We start from the raw sequence: 16,242 nt of genomic DNA on the forward strand, positions 1-16,242 counted from the left end.
ACAAACAAATGACATGAGCCAAAGCTTGGTCATTCAGCACATGTTCGTTCCACCTGCAGCTGGAGGAACCTTTCCAAAAGGTAAGTTGAAGCGACTAATCATATAATTCCTGACTGACTAAGACACTGCTTGTAGCTTCTTTGAGAAATATGCAATCAGCAGTTATGTACCAGGGAACAAAGTAAGCAGACTACCCTTCCCCAATGAGTACAACACAAATCATGTAACACTGAGACGAACAGTAGAACTAACATAGGCCAATTACACAATCACTTCTGCACCTTTCACTATTAATGCAAGTCAAAAAACCAGACAGGGTAGAGAATTGCTGAGGTCCTACTGTGCTCAATATTTAGACAATACAATTTTTCCTATATTGTAAATTAGTCATTGAAAATATTTAACTGCCAACCAAGCAATTTGAAATTTTCCTCACTGTGTAGCAGATAGTTAGTGGTAAGGCTTGGTGGTGGTGGAGAAATGCAAAAGAAAACATTAAAATTATGAAGGGAAAATGAAATGAAGATTTTGATACTTCCTTTCATGACAGCTGAGGTTGATATTCCGTTACACAGAATGTGCAGCCCAGAAACAGACCGGTGCGCATGGAACAGAACAAAGTATTGCTCTCTGCAAAAAGACTTGGGAGATCAGGCAAAATGTACTTACTTGTAAAGATAGTATTCAGCCTGCTCAACTTCTTCTCTTGAAGAAATGTTGTCGATAAACTACAGGAATAAAACAAATGTGCAGAAGTATTTATATCTGGCTATAAAATCTGCAATTGTAACTGTATCACCTCAGCATGTAATGCAATACAAAAGATACATGGAGATAGTCATTTAGATCACACTAACTAATAATTCCATCAACCAAAGCTGTCATTTTTATTGCTATAAATGCTGCTGCCCAACAGATAAGGAAAATTTGAGGTAAATCAAAGCTCTTGCACAAAGCAGTAGTAGCCTTGTTGTAGAGGCTTGAAGCTATCTGACTATAATAATAACACAAAAAGTAAATGGCGAAGTAATAAAATCATTTGACATGTTCCTTTACTACCAAATCAAGCAAAATAAACCCAAGGGGGAGAAAAATTATTCTTCAAAAAAAATCTTCTGCAGAATTGAAAATGTAGACTCTGTTTATGTGCATCAGTTACCATTTTGTTAAGCTTTTTCTTTATTTCATTTATGCCTGCAGCAAAAAGCCAAAGTGGCTGTCTTGAGTGATGGCAATTTGTCTGCAATGGGCAATATCAAGAGGAAATAAAAGGATTGATTCAATATTGTTGTGCCAAGTGTATGGTAATCGGTACAGTTTTGAGACAAGTCAGTATAACATAACACACTGACCACATTGCCAATAATACTATCCAGTCTTCATTCAAATTATTTATTGCTTTGAAAAGTGTGTAAAACTCTGATATATTTAAATTACTTAGTTCAAGCAACTAACTCTTAAAGTAACAATTTTGAATTAATAGAGGTAAACAATGAGGTCTGACTTTCTGCGCAGCTACTCACTGAAAGAAGTGAGGCAGGTGGGCACTTTTCCTAGCCCTGAGATATCTCCCCAACCCTGACCAGTTTTCCAGCCCAGGACTCATTACCATACCAGAGGCAGCTCTCTGGTTTGTGTGACATCAGGGGCTTCTGGGTATGTTGTTACAGAGGTGGCCAGAGCCCTGCCTGTCTTTTTTCAAACAGTCAATCTCCCTTTTTCTTGATGGGATCCCTGCCTAGTTCTACCCAAAGAAGATTCCATTATTAAATCACTAAACCTCGCAACAAGTAAGAAATTGCTATTGAGATAAACAGCCAAAGAAAGGCAGATTAAAGGAGATTGACCTACTTTATTTCTTGACAATTCCCTTCTCTCATTAATGACTGCTATAGAGTTTTGCAACGTTGTGGACTATTTTTGGAAAGAAGCTTAGATGAGAACCAGTGCATCAATTTGTTGTGATCTATTGGATCCTGGCTGAGAGTAATAATCAGGCTAGAAAGACAACATTTAGAAGTATGGGGTTGGAATTCTTCTCTCCTCCAACTAATACAATGTCAAGCAAAAATTTCAGTTGTTTTTGGAGCTTTATAATATTATAGCAAATAAACACAATTTAATTTGGTTCTCTCTCCCTCTCTCTCACTTCACTGCCCCAATAATGGAGTATCTTTGTACTTCCCTATTTTTCCTTCGAAGTTACAAATCATGCTATTTCAGTATAAATTTGTCATCATGAGGATACATGCAAAACTCAGAAATCTGTGGGTAATACTGCATGATAGATATGAGAGTAAGTAAGGCAATGTCTTTCAACTAGCTTCCATTTTTGGATCTAAAATCAAAATCTTTAAAATAAATACATGTAGTGGAATTAGAGGGGCAAGCATCAAGCAGGCTATTTGTGGAATAGTTGTAAATCTATACGTCATAGATATTATGTATGATTATTAATAATACAGGGAGCATGCCTGTACCAGCCTTACCCGTGCTATTGTTAATGAGCTGACTGGAAGTTTCTTCTCATAAGTCATGTCCATTAGTGCAGCTAATTCCGCTGATTGAAAGAAGCAGAATCATGTTTGGTTATGTTTTTATATTAGAGATACATATACACACATCAAAATAGAAGTGAACTATTCTTGTGGAAAATAACTGAAGTGTGTTAGTCTTTTGTTCCATCAGACAACCATTTTACAGCAGCATCTCAGTTACTATTTTGTAATGTGATTACTTGCATTATATCTAATAAATGCCTTGCAAGCTATTGAAAGATCTAGCAATATGTCCAAACACTTAGCATCACTGCCCTTTTGGAAAGATCTTTAAAACATAAATGGGAGAGAATCCTTGACTTACTCGAACCTATTTAACAAAGGCCTTTGCTTCCAGTGCGTTAACCTTAGAAAAAGCCCATCAGTTCTCATTAACCAAGGCATTCCATAGATCAATATTCCAGCAAGGGTGCAAAATATGGCTCACAACATAATTTGTTCTGGAAAATCACATTTCAATTTCCTTCAAATTATAATGGGTAATTTTCACTGAAAACTGGACAGGAAACCTACCTTTTCAAAAAAAAAACCCAGAAACCACCTTAATTTTATGTTGGAATCGTGTTTTACAATTAAAATGCATGCAGGTTCAAGCAAAATGTCCTTCCATTTAATTTCATATTAAATTATATTCTGCATACTGCTGGAAATTCTTGGGCAGGGCAAAGGTGTGGTTTCCTGGTGATTACTAGGAGAACAAAATAAATAGTTATATCAACAAGCATTGCACCATACATTGGAACTTGACAATGGCCTGTGTCATAGGCATTTTTAAATAAGTGAAAATGAGATGCAATTTTAAAAATTCTCTGGGAAGAAACCCATACTGCCACCTGCTGTGTTTTTCTATTGCTCTAAAATCTCATCTAAACCATCCCCCAAATCATTCAGCTTGTTTCAATGCTTTATACACACCAATCCAGTAAAAGCTATTAAATCATTAAAGGTATCTCCCAAATTCCAGGAATATCTTCAAAATTAATATTTTGGAATGCTCATTTGTATTACTTCAATTTACTTTAAATTACCATGCAAATTATAAGAATAGAGAGTGCTATGATGAAAACTGCTACATTCTCTTTATTAAAGGCCTACAAGTAACTGATCAAATATTCAGCCCTTCTACTCTTAGTACAATGATTTATTTAACATTTTAAGTCCGATGATGTTGGTTGTGATTTTGCAGATTTTATTGTGGATTATGTTAAAAATCACAGTTTTCCGGATCAAACCTTAATGAGATTGTAACATTAATCATTTAAAAAGAACTTGTACTTAAAGTTGCAACGTTGAAATAACCCTCAAGACATACTTCAATATAATGACTCAATTGATTCACTGCAGCAATTCTGCTACAATTTCCTCATCCAGCTCTCTCTCTGCTCCAATCTGCCATTGCTGGCAAACTGTGAGAACAACACTGGTCAGGATTTTGCTCTCTGGTCAGGACACTGACATCAGGTGGTGGTTGGGGAGGGGCGGGGGGGAGTCACAATCACATGCTGTGTGGAGAACAGTCATCCAAGTATGATTTTCTTTTTAGCTAATTATTGGCCAGGGGGCAGGCTCACCATCCACTTAAAGGTGGTGGGCAGACTCTCAAGGCAGGAGGGGCAATAGGAGGCCCTACAGCACAGAAGCAGCAGGCTGCCTATTCAGGTAAGAGAGAGAGAGGGCACTTCAAGATGGAAGTGCCCTCTCTCCAACTTCGTAAACTTTTAAACAAAAAAATAGACTCAGCAGTTGAGCCACTGGTGGTCTGTGGTTCTGTAATCAGGAAGGTGGGGTGGGGGGAAGGGGGATGCTTCAAAGCCTGCCTGGACCACTGGCCCCACGGTATGTCATTGGGAGGTTGCCTCCAGGCAGCTGGCCTAGTCCCCAAATCCTCAGGGGGCTTGGAGGACAACTAAAAAAGTCCAGTCAGCCTCTGACAATAGGCCATTTGCTGGGGGGTAGCCCTGGGAAAAAGGCCCAGGGGTGAAATGATGTGGCAAATCTGCACAGCAGCCAGCAGATGCATGAGAACATCACAACCTGCTAGTTCCCTCCAACCCACACACCATCCTAACTTGAAACTACGTCACAGTTTCTTCACTGTTGCTCTCCCCTCCTAACAGCACTCTGAGTGTACCTACACCACATGGACTGTAGCGGTTCTAAAGGCAGCTCACCAGCACCTTCTCAGGGGCAATTTGGGATGGGCAATAAATGCTGGTGTTGCCAGCGATGTTCACATGCTGTGAAAGAACACTTTTTTTTAAAATTAAGAGAGTATTAATTGTCATTTAGAAAGGCACAGATCAAACAAGGACACTCAGCATGGGTTTGTTGGAGGAAGGCAGTGTCTGACTAATTTGAATGATTTTTTGGGGAGGTGACTTGGAGGGCCAATGAGGGTAGTGTGTTTGATGTAATGTACATGAATTTTAGCAAGGCTTCTGACAAAGTCCCACTTGACAGAGTGTTCAGAAAAGTAAGAACCCATGGGATCCAACAGCAAGTGAGAAGTTGGAAGCAAGGGTCAAGTGGGAGCATTGATCAATGAATGTTTTTGTGACTGGAAGGTTGTTTCCAGTGTTGTTCTGCAGGGTTCAGAACTTTTGGTGGGAAATGTCAGTAATTTAGATGCAGGGGGTATTTTAAAAAGTTTGCAGATGATACAAAAATTGGCCATGTGGTTAATATTGAGGAAGAATGCTGTAGTATGTAGGAAGACATCTAGGGAGGGCAAAAAGGGTAAAGGGATACACAATAAATGTTTGGATACTGAGAAATGTAGAGGAACAGAGGGAATGTGTTCCACAGATCCCTGAAAGCAGCAGGGCAGGTAAATAAGGTGGTAAAGAAGGCATACATGATATTTTCCTATATTAGCCAAGGCAAAGGATGTAGGAGCTCAGATATTACGCTAAAACTGTAAAAAAAAAAATACTAGTTAGTCCAAAGCTCAAGTTACGCTTACAGTTTTGGTCACTGCATTATAGGAAGGATGTGATGACACTAGAGACGATACAGTGGAGATTAATAAGGATGTTCCCAGGACTGGAGAATCTTACCTATCAGGAAAGATTGAATAAGCTGAGGCTGTTTCTTTAGAACAGAGTAGGCTGAGAGGAGATTTAATTAAGATGTATAAAATTATGACGGCCTAGATAGGTAGGGCTAATTTCCCTCAGCAAGGAGGTCAATAACCGGGGCATGAATTTAAAATAATTGGTAGAGCAATGGAGGGAGTTGGGGAGAATATTTTTTCACCCACTGGATGGTGGAGGTCTGGGATTCAGTGCTCCAAAGGGTGGTGGAGGCAGAAATCCTTGTCACATTTAAAATGTACTTGGATAAGCACTTGAGGCGCCATAGCCTACAGGGCTATGAAGCAAGTGTTGGAAAGTGGGATGAGGCTGGATAGCTCTTTTTCAGCCGCCGTGGACACAATGGCCATAGGGCTTCTTTCTGCACCATAAAATTCTATGATTCTATGTCACATGTGGAACCATACCCTCGGCAAGACCACTATATTCAGGAAGGGTAAAAGGAAGAAAAAAAATAAAGATTGAAGATCCAAAGTCTTACTATAGTAGATTTAGAGCGCTTTCCCACAACCTTTATGTATAATGTCTCCGGTGTTTAGTTCACACGTTTAGAATAATGTCCTTTTCAGAGAGCCTGTAATATTTTCTGAATCTCGAGAACTTAGTTTCAAGTTCAGCTCAGAATGATAACATAAAGCCCCACGAGCAGCTTTTGGGTTCTAAGTGAAATAGGTATGGGCAGTTTCAAACCAGTTGCCAGTGGGTTAGGTACATGATGCAAAGCTGCATTTTTCAGCTGTTATGATTTGACACAGTTTGACCATTTCAACCAGACAGCCTTCAATTCCAAAATAAATAGGGAAAATACTACACTAGTATAGGGCTGAGGTGGATTTTCTGAGGTTGAGCTGGAAGCTTGTTCTGGATTCACCTGTGGTGAATGCCCGAAGGGGGGGATTGAAGGAAAAGCCATTGCAGGGAACATGCGCTGGTTGTATTGGGACAGACTGAAGGGAGGTGAACGGGGACTTAAGGGAGGTGAGCATGGTCTTGGGAAGTAATACATTCAAGTAATTAAACAGGATGGTGGAGGTAATATTTGTGGCAGTGGTTGGAGATGACAGGTGGGCCAAAGGTTGTTTTTTTTTTGAGCAGAGGGTTCACATGGGACTGCAAGGTTAGAGTGGAGGATGAGGAAGGCTGGAACAAATTACATTTATATAACACCTTTAACTCGGCAAAATGTGCCAAGCTGCTTCACAGGAACGTTAATAGTTAAAATCTGACACAAGCTACATTACGAGATATTAGTACAGGTGACCAAAAGCTTGGTCAAGATGTAGGTTTTAGGGAGCATTTTAAAAGGATGAGAGAGCAGGATGACAAGAGGCAGCAAGGATTAGGGAAGGAACATCAGAGCTTAGGGTCTAGACAGCTAAAGGCATGGCTGCCACTACTGGAACAGTTAAAATTGGGAATGTTCAAGAGACTAGAATTGGAGAAATGCCAAGCTCTCAGAGGGTTGTAGGGTTGGAGAAGGTTAAAGAAATAGGGATGGTCGAAGCCAAGGAAAGACTTAAACACAATTTGATATTTAAGCTGTTGCTGAACTGAGGGACAGTGAGTACATGACGATCCACGGCCAGGACTTAGCAAAAGTCAAGATGTGGACAGCAGGGTTTTGGATGGCCTCAGATTTTCAGAGGATGGAAGATTGGAGACAAGCCAGGAATGAGTTGGCATAGTCAAGTCTGCATATAACAAAAGTATGAATGAGGGTTTTAGTAGCAGATGGGGAGGTAGGGATAGAAACAGGCAATGTTATGTAAGTAGAAATAGGCAGTCCTGGTGATGGAGAAGTTGTGATCGGAAACTCAGCTCAGGTGAAAATAGGAAAGTCTAATTTTGCCTCAGACAGGGAAGGGAATGAAATTAGTGGCAAGGATTAAGACAATGGGTCAGATTTTCACCATCAAGGTGGGAAGCTTGAATTGAGAAATTTCCTAATTCAGCAAATCTGTCTTCTTTAAAAGGGTCCCCCACATGCCATATTTTCATCCCGGGGCAACTGTGGTGGGATGGAGTCAGGCTCGCAGCCTCTGGAGGCTGTTAGGCCCTCTAGCTCACCCCTCACACACTCCCTGTGCCCCTTCCATGACCCCCATGTCACTTCCCTGCATCCTGATTGCCCACTTTCCCACTATGCACTATAGAACTAATGAACCATATAACGACAATGGCAAGTCTTGAAATGCATTAAAAACCCATTCAAATATCGGCTTTGAAAAAAACTGTTGCCATTACAACCCCATGAAAGTGTCAAATCAGACAAAAGCCATGGTATGAATAACAGAAGCTTTATCTCACTTGACACCTCTTAATCTTGTCCAAATAAACACTGAAAGGGCCAAGAAGAGATGCTTAGGGGACTCCTGCAGTAACAGTCGGAAATGGGAAGAGAAGACATTGCAAGTGATTCTGTGGCTCCAACTGGGATATATAAGAACAGAACCAGTGGGGATAGTCGCATTCAACTGGAGAATAAAGGGGTAGCGTCAGAGGAGATGGCATGGTCAACCATGTCGAAGGCTAAAAACAATTCAGGTAGATGAGAAAGTTTAGTTCACCATGGTCACAGAGGATTTTATTTGTGACTTTGAGGAAGATCATTTCAGTGCTCTTCTAGGAGCGGAAACCTGATTGGAGGGATCAAACATGGGGTTGTGGGAGACATGGGCACAGTTTTGGGAGATGCCAATGTTCAAGGATTTTGGAAAGAACAATGAGGTTGGGGATGCTGCAGTACTTTGTAAGGACAGGGGGGTCAAGGGTGGGATCAAGAAATGTGGCAGACCTAAGTTGAGCAATGACCTAAGAGTGTGAAGGGGGAGCAAAGGTGCAGCAGCCAAGGTGTGTATGTAAAGGAAAGAGGCATAAATGGAGAAGTGCAGCAGCAATGGGAGAGAAACTAGCCATGGGTTCCTTAAGATGAGCTTCACCATCAGATTGGTTAAAACACAGCTGAACATCTGTGCAGGTAATCTCTCTGCCATTTTCTTCCACAGAGCACAAGGTAATTCACTCAACAGAAATCCCAACATTTGAACGAAAATTATCAAAAGCTTCCCTCTGTCTTGAGCTTGAGTAGAGAATGTATATTGGAGAAAATTTGGTAAATAATCAAAGTAGAAAATAACCAATTAGAAAAGAAAAAGCCTAAATCGCTGAGGACAAGGAAACCTGACAGATGTCCATGACAGATCCTACTACAATCATGGTATTCAACACACACTCAAACACCCTTTAGATTGATATTTTGAATTGACTTTATTTACAGTGTAAGAAGCCTCTCTTTACTTTGGAACTCCAAAATTACTACTTCTGCTAACTTGCCACTCAAGCACGATTAGCTTTTCAAATACTTTCAGTAGAACGAGAGCAGTCATTTGAACAGAGAATACTCCCAAGACTTGCCTTGCCTATTGAATTGTGGAATGAATCCAGGGCTTAAAAAAATGCTCATACAAACTGAATTGTATTGGGTACCAAGGTACATGTGCCCAGTTTCTGCAACCTGATTTGTACATATTCAAAACATTCTTTGCATCACTTGAGCTGGAACAAGCAAGACTCAAGTAAATTACTTCTAATGCACAGTTGTAGAATGCAATGGAAAAGAATTGTGTTAAAAAGAAGTTTACCTCTGGCAGACTTACAGACAAATAGAACAGCATCCAAAATATTGATGGAGGGTTATTGCTTATAGAAGCAATATTAATGCAACTGCCAGAAGCAATCTTTTCACGTTTTATTTCCCATATGACAGTTCCATAATGAGCATCAACCTTACAACCCTCCAAATTCTCACAAAACAACGGATGCATCAGATTTACATAATTTACTATGTGAAATTTCTACAATATATACATATTTAAACCCCAAACAAACAGGTCTTTAAGCAAGTTTTCATTGTGATTAGTCTTTTAAAAAAACACAATCACCTGATGTCAAAGAATCCTTTTTAATAAAAAATACATATTAGCTTCTGCCATTTTCCAGTGAGGAGGAACGGCAGATACTTTTGGCTTCGGGCTAAATATGACAGCACAAATTCTAACAGTCCTTAAACAACTGGAACAAGGAAACTGAGGTACTGACAATTAAGAAAGTGAAATATCTTTATTCCTATTTGTTTACAGGGTTAAAAAATTATATATTTTATGATCCTTGTTCAAAAGGCTTCATTTCAGCAGTTTTATGAAAACTGAGACCCAGCAAAAAGTGTGTGGACAGAATGGAAAAAAAAATTCCACTTCACATGACGACGGATTTTAGGTTGTATGTAGTTGTCAGAGCGAGGAACACATAACAAAGCTTTGTACAAAGAAAATGATCAGACTGCTTTAGGGTGATGAAGGTGACATCTCATAGGATAATGGATAGTTATTTCACATATTGAAAGAAAGCAGAGAAAGACAAAAGATACCTTCCTCACTCTACACCATCAAAGTAGCCAAAATTTATGAGTATCATGAATCTTATTTTCCAAAAAATTTGGAACAGAGCAAAATGTTTTAACAATACCAGATGTTTGGGAGTGCATCTGCACCTACTTATGAAATCAGTTTCTTTCTTCACCAGGTTTATTTTCTTCTTCTCTTCACTTGTTTTCTGTTCTTTCATTCTAATTTCTGTTCCAGACTGGTTTATTCTGCCTTGCAAATGCTTCCCTAATATTGCCGTTAATTATTTTTGAGGCCTACATCACAGAAATTGAACTTGGCCACACAATTGCTTCTCATTGTTTCTGCACTAATTGGATGACATCCTTGACACAAGGATTAACTATAAAAGTAGTGTTTGATTAGAGAACACCCAATGAATGGGATTGTGAGTGATAGGATCTAAACATTATGGAACGTGATTTTAAGGGGGAGTTGTCAGGGATTTATAGACAGAGATGAACACTAACTTCCAGAGTCCCATTTCCAGAAGCAATACCCTACAAAATGCTAAAATTTGAGCTCTTAATGGTTTTTCACTTACCCAGATTTTGAGGATCTTTCTTCCTCTGGTCCCATTTCTGACTATCTAAATAAGCTGCAGAGAGCAGAGACCTTTTGGTTACTAGAAGAAAAAAGAAAAATATGTGTCAGTACATGGGCATAAGAAAAAGGACAGGGAAAGAGTAGCTGGTTCATCAAGTCAAATTGATGTGCCTTCCAATGTAGTGCAATCAACAGAGAAATCTTTAAACTTATGCCATCCTGTCAGCCCTCTTCCCCTCCACCACCAGTCATGCAATCTTCTGTAAAGAAAAAAACCTTAGGCAGTCCAGGGAAAGAATTCTGGTCAACTCCTTTCAGCTCCCAATGGCAATCGAGCAAGCTCTAGATCATCTAACTAATATCACTACCACCTAAATTCTACATCTTAAGATGCTTTCCAAGTACAGAAACGTGCCTGGCTCCCTTTTGAACATTGTAGCAAATAACGCACACTGCATTTGCGAGCATCCTATTCTAGAGGTCAGTGAGTCTGTGAATAGCACTTCATTGCATTTAGCCTAACTCTTATGTTTTCCTAAAGTACCTCCACCTTATGTAAACCATTCATGTGCACAGAATATTTTCTCTTCATTAGGCCTCAGTCATATCTTCACAAAGTCCGCACATTTCCAAAATAAAATGCCCAAGCTCTTCAAGACTGTCCTGCTGGCTATGGACCCTTAAAATAGATATCAAGTGAGTGTCCTTAGCTCTGATGATCTTATTGACCTAGTTTCAGCTGAACTCTAAATCTGGGTGAAGAAATACAAAATCAGTCTCTGTGTGCACTAAGGGCAAATTACGAAGGATTATATTTTGCATCAATCTTCCTTGTGAGATGCCATACTGTTTTAATATTTGTCTGATCACCATTCCAAATTAAGCTGCACTGTTGGGAATTTCTAAAATGACTCAATTTCAAGGCTCCAGTCCTCCAGCATGTTCCCAAGTACACACTGCAACTACCATAGACATACACAAATAACATTTGTTACATACTGCTTTTAAGTTCACATTTCTGGCCATCACCCATTGAAACGATAAATATAAAAACTTTCACAGTATTGGCTTGCATGCAATAACAAAGCATTAGTTCAGTATGCTATTCTTTGGCAGTCACAAATAATCCTTCATGAGTTCAGCTCTCAGGCTAAGCTTTGCTACCATGGTGCAACCAAGCATTTTAATAAGGAGTGAAGGTACATTTAAAAAGAAAGTTACCTCAGGACAGCTTTACAGACCTTCTAAACAATTTCAGACCAGCATTGGCAAAGCCCAACTTAACTTTCCTTTATATGTACAACAATATCTCAAGGAGCTGCACAAAAATGTTATCAGGCAAAAACTGACAATCAGCCAAAGACAGAGATATTAAAAAGGATTATTAAAAAGTTGGTCAAAGAGTTGAATTTTAAGGAGGGGTGAAGGGAGACTTGGTACAGGATAGGATAAGATCAGAAGATTTCAGGATGAGTTGAAGTTTGAGGTTGAGAGATGAGAGACAGTAAAGCAGAGTTTCAAAATAATCGTGTGAATGGATCATAGGCATGGGTGAGAATTTCAGGGCAAATGGACCAAACCAGGGGCAAGATGGATGGCATCACAGAGATAGGAGTCAGTATTTTATGTAATGATGGGGATAAGGGGTAGGAAGTTCATCTAAGGCCAATCAGATGCCAAAGTTGCAAATGCTCAGCTTTCAACTGATAAGAGTGGCTGGAAGGGGCAGAAATTAGTGGCAAGGATATGGAGTTTGTGACAGGTCACAAAGGCAATAGCTTCAGTCTTACTAATATTTAACTGGAGGAAATTGTGGTTCATCCAAGGCTGGATACTGAACAAGCAATCTGACAACAGAGGCACTTAATGGGTTACAACAGGTGGTGGGTGTCATCAGTGTACATGTGTTCAGATGATGTCACCAAAAGGCAGCATATAGAGAGAAGGAGGTAGGGGCCAAGGTTAGATAACCAGGGGTAACTTAGCTGGGGTGAGAAGAGAAGCTATTGTTGGAGATGCAATAGCTATGTATGGATCGGTAAGTAAGGGCAGTTCCAATCAGCTGGGCAATGGAGGAGAATGATGTGATTAAGTATGGCCACTGTTGCAGAGGAGTTGAAAAGGACCAGGCATTTATGACTTTAGTTAGGGCCATTCCAGTGCTTTTGCAGGAAGAAAAACTGATTGAGAGATTGAAGTATGGCATTGCAGGAAAGATAAGCACATATTTAGAAGGCAATAATGTGCCTTTGGAGTGGAAAGAGAAATTGGAGATGGACAGTATTTTCAGGGAAAGAGGGGTTGAGGGAAGATATTTGAGGAGGCAGGTGATGACACAGGTTTTGAAAAACAAGGAGAACAATAGTGCTTGATAAGGTGAAACCATTTACAGGTCAGCTAGATTTGTGGTCAGGAAGAGGTCAGGGTAGCCAATAGTTTAGTGGGAATGCAGATGATAGCCTGATATGAGTCCCATGGACAAGAAGGACACTGTGGGGGCTGGAGAAGAATTAGAAGATGCTGGGGCTGAGAAAGCTGAGTGTAAGTTTGACTTGGTTGGTATAGCAAAGGGAGTGCATCTGAGGCAGCTGAACAGGTAATCTTAATTTTCTTGATGAAAAAGTCCACAAGCTCATTGCACTTGCTATTATAGGGAAGGAGAGAGGGGGCAGGGGAGGAGTTTAAGGAGGCAGATGGTAATGAAGCAAAGGAGCATGATTATCCTTGAGTAGTAAATAGTTTTGTCAGTGGACAACAAGGCTCAATGTGGTCCAACCAAATATGGCAATGGATGGTTAAAGCAGTTGGCCGCCAGATAACTGCCTGCGTAAGTTTGAAAGAGAAAAAAAGTTGGGACATACTGGGAGAATAAACAGGCCATGATAAAAATGAATTTGTTTGGTCACAAGGGCATTGAAGTTGGAGCTGAGGGAGGTGATTGAGCACAGGCTGCAGAACAGGTATTGGCCTAAATTTTGTAGTCAGCAGCGACATCACGGCACTTGCCACTGACCCTCAAAGAAAGCTGCCTACAAAGATCTAGTTAAGCAGCTGATCACATTGAGGAATTCTCACATATAGCCAGCTAGGAAGTAACAAGTAGGTTTTATCATTTACTTATAATTTTACAGGAATCAAAATAAATCTTGGGATGTTTGATAAAGGTAGAAACAAAAATAGCAAACGAACATAAAAAAATTATCTCAGAAAACTATGGAATTGTTACCAAGTAAATGGAGACATTTGATATTCCACAAATATAAAATTATAAAATTACAGAGATTGTTCAGGAGTAATCATAAGTTAAAAATCCTGTTATGCCTCACTTAACAAGGCATTCAACACTTTCAAGAGATCTTACTGAGAATAATCACATAAAAAATGGAAGTTCATGATTTAGATAAATCATCCCAGTGGACCTCAAGAACTTCAACAGTGCAACCTGTGGAGGAGGGGGGAAACTAATCACTAACAGCACCTTCTGGATTTCCATATTTAATTGCATATATGCAGATGCCAGAAGTTGCTGTCGTTTCCTAGAATTTCATTAAGACTGCAAACTCTGGGTCACTGTGGTGAATGGAGAGCCAAAGGCTAGACACAGTTGAGTGTGTGAAGGTAAAGTTATGAATGGCTTGGGAAGCGGGCCTATGGGAGGAATCAGAAAATGTGATGAAAAGAGGTAGTGGATGGTGAAGGATATAAGGAAATGCTTGGGTAAGCCCTAATCTGTAATCCAGTCAATTGAAGTTGAGATGGTAATATAAGATGGTAAGGTCAACGGGGTGTCCATAACAATGGGTAGAGGAGTTTATAAGACATAGATACATAGAGAAATTATAGCACAGACCACTGTGTCTCTGGTTGTCAAAATGTAGCTATCAAACTTGATCCCACTTTCCAGCTCCTGTAGATGACAGCACTTCAAGTGTATTATATGGGAGGAGACCAATTACTTCTTGCTTAGGGTCAATGTGCTGGAGAAAGATGCAGCAAAGCTGAGCAATAATGTACAGTTAAAGCTTTCATCATGGTTTTAGAGGCATAGCCTTCATCAGTCCCAGATGAAGTATGGTTCCCCGGGTGTTAATGGCCCTCTGATAGCTCAAGCTAATGATCATCTTTCATGTGAAAACCGAGCCTGAGTGTCACTAATACTATTGAACAGTGGGGGGATATGGCAAATGACAGCAACTCACTTTCCTGTCCCCATCCCCCCATCACATTAAAGAAGTTATTGAATAACAATTAGGAGTAATGGTGATTAGATTTTTTTAATTCCACTTGCTAACCAGTGAGCACTGAAAACAACCACAGATCCAAACTCCTTATTGGTTACAATCAGTTAATTCAGCACAGACCAGAAGCTACAACTGGAATACAGGTTTGTATAGTTTAGTAAGCACCTACTAAGCCAGCTGGGAATTCAAAACAATGGAGCCAATCAATGTGACCTATTCCATATCAAAAGGCAGCTACAACATATCAAATGGTCAAAACTTAATTATGCTGACAAGAGTCGTGATGTTGTTGTCTGACGTACTGACCTCTAACTTGCAGAGGCTGAGTGGCAACTCTAAAACACTGCTTTCTACCTCCCCCGGACCATGACTCCACCACCGAAAATCAAACCGTTATTTCAAGGACTTTGCTGACCTCATCTCCTCTGGAGATCTTCCCTCCACAGCTTCCAACCTCATAGTCTCCCAACCTCGGACTGCCCGCTTCTAACTCCTTCCCAAATTCCACAAACAGGACTGTCCCGGTAGGCCCACCATGTCAGCCTGTCCCTGCCCTATGGAACTCATTTCTTCCTATCTTGACTCCGTTCTCTCTCCCCTTGTCTAGTCTCTTCTCACCTACATTCGTGATTCTTCTGATACCCTACATCATATCAACGATTTCCAGTTCCCTAGCCCTATCCGCCTCCTCTACACCACGGACATCCAATCCCTCTGCACCTCCATCCTCCACCAGGACGGTCTGAGGATTCTCTGCTTCTTCCTTGAACAGAGGCCCGAACAATCCCCATCTACCACCACTCTCCTCCGTCTGGCTGAACTTGGTCTCTCACTGACCAATTTCTCCTTAAACTTGTCTCATTTCCTCAAAGTAAAAAGGTGTGACTATGGGTATCCACATGGGCCCCAGTTATGCTTATCTCTTTATGGGGTATGTAGAATATTCCTTGTTCCAGTCCTACTCAGGCCCCCTCCGACAACTCTTTCTTCGGTACGTTGATGACTGTTTCGGTGCCACTTCATGCTCTCGTCTTATCTGGAAAAATTATTAAATTTTGCTTCCAATTTCCAACCCTCTATCACCTTCACATGGTCCATCTCCGACACTTCGCTTCCCTTCCTTGACCTCTCCGTCTCCATTTCTGGTGACAGATTGTCCATCAGTGTTCATTACAAGCCTACCGACTCCCACAGCTACTGGACTACAGCTCCTCATACCCTGCTTCCTGTAAGGACTCCATCCCATTCTCTCAGTTCCTTCACCTCAGTCGCATCTGTTCCGATGATGCCACCTTCCAAAGCGGTGCTTCTGACACGTCTTCCTTCTTCCTTAACTGAGGTTTCCTACCCACTGTGATTTACA

The 16,242-nt window shown here is 40.4% G+C and overlaps 1 protein-coding gene across 2 annotated transcripts in view; it reads right to left on the reverse strand.

The window, feature by feature from the left end:
* mrps27 (mitochondrial ribosomal protein S27) overlaps positions 1 to 16,242 on the reverse strand; it is a 106,421-nt gene that overhangs the window by 87,268 nt on the left and 2,911 nt on the right. For both annotated transcript variants that reach the window (XM_041186341.1, XM_041186344.1), the window contains exons 2-4: positions 10,637 to 10,717; positions 2,490 to 2,560; positions 670 to 728 (exon numbers count right to left, since the gene is read on the reverse strand). In XM_041186341.1, the coding sequence (XP_041042275.1) occupies positions 670 to 728; positions 2,490 to 2,560; positions 10,637 to 10,717 (211 nt within the window). The remainder of the gene's footprint in view (positions 1 to 669; positions 729 to 2,489; positions 2,561 to 10,636; positions 10,718 to 16,242) is intronic.

This window comes from Carcharodon carcharias, chromosome 4, assembly GCF_017639515.1.
Source record: "Carcharodon carcharias isolate sCarCar2 chromosome 4, sCarCar2.pri, whole genome shotgun sequence".
Classification (NCBI taxonomy): Eukaryota; Metazoa; Chordata; class Chondrichthyes; order Lamniformes; family Lamnidae; genus Carcharodon; species Carcharodon carcharias.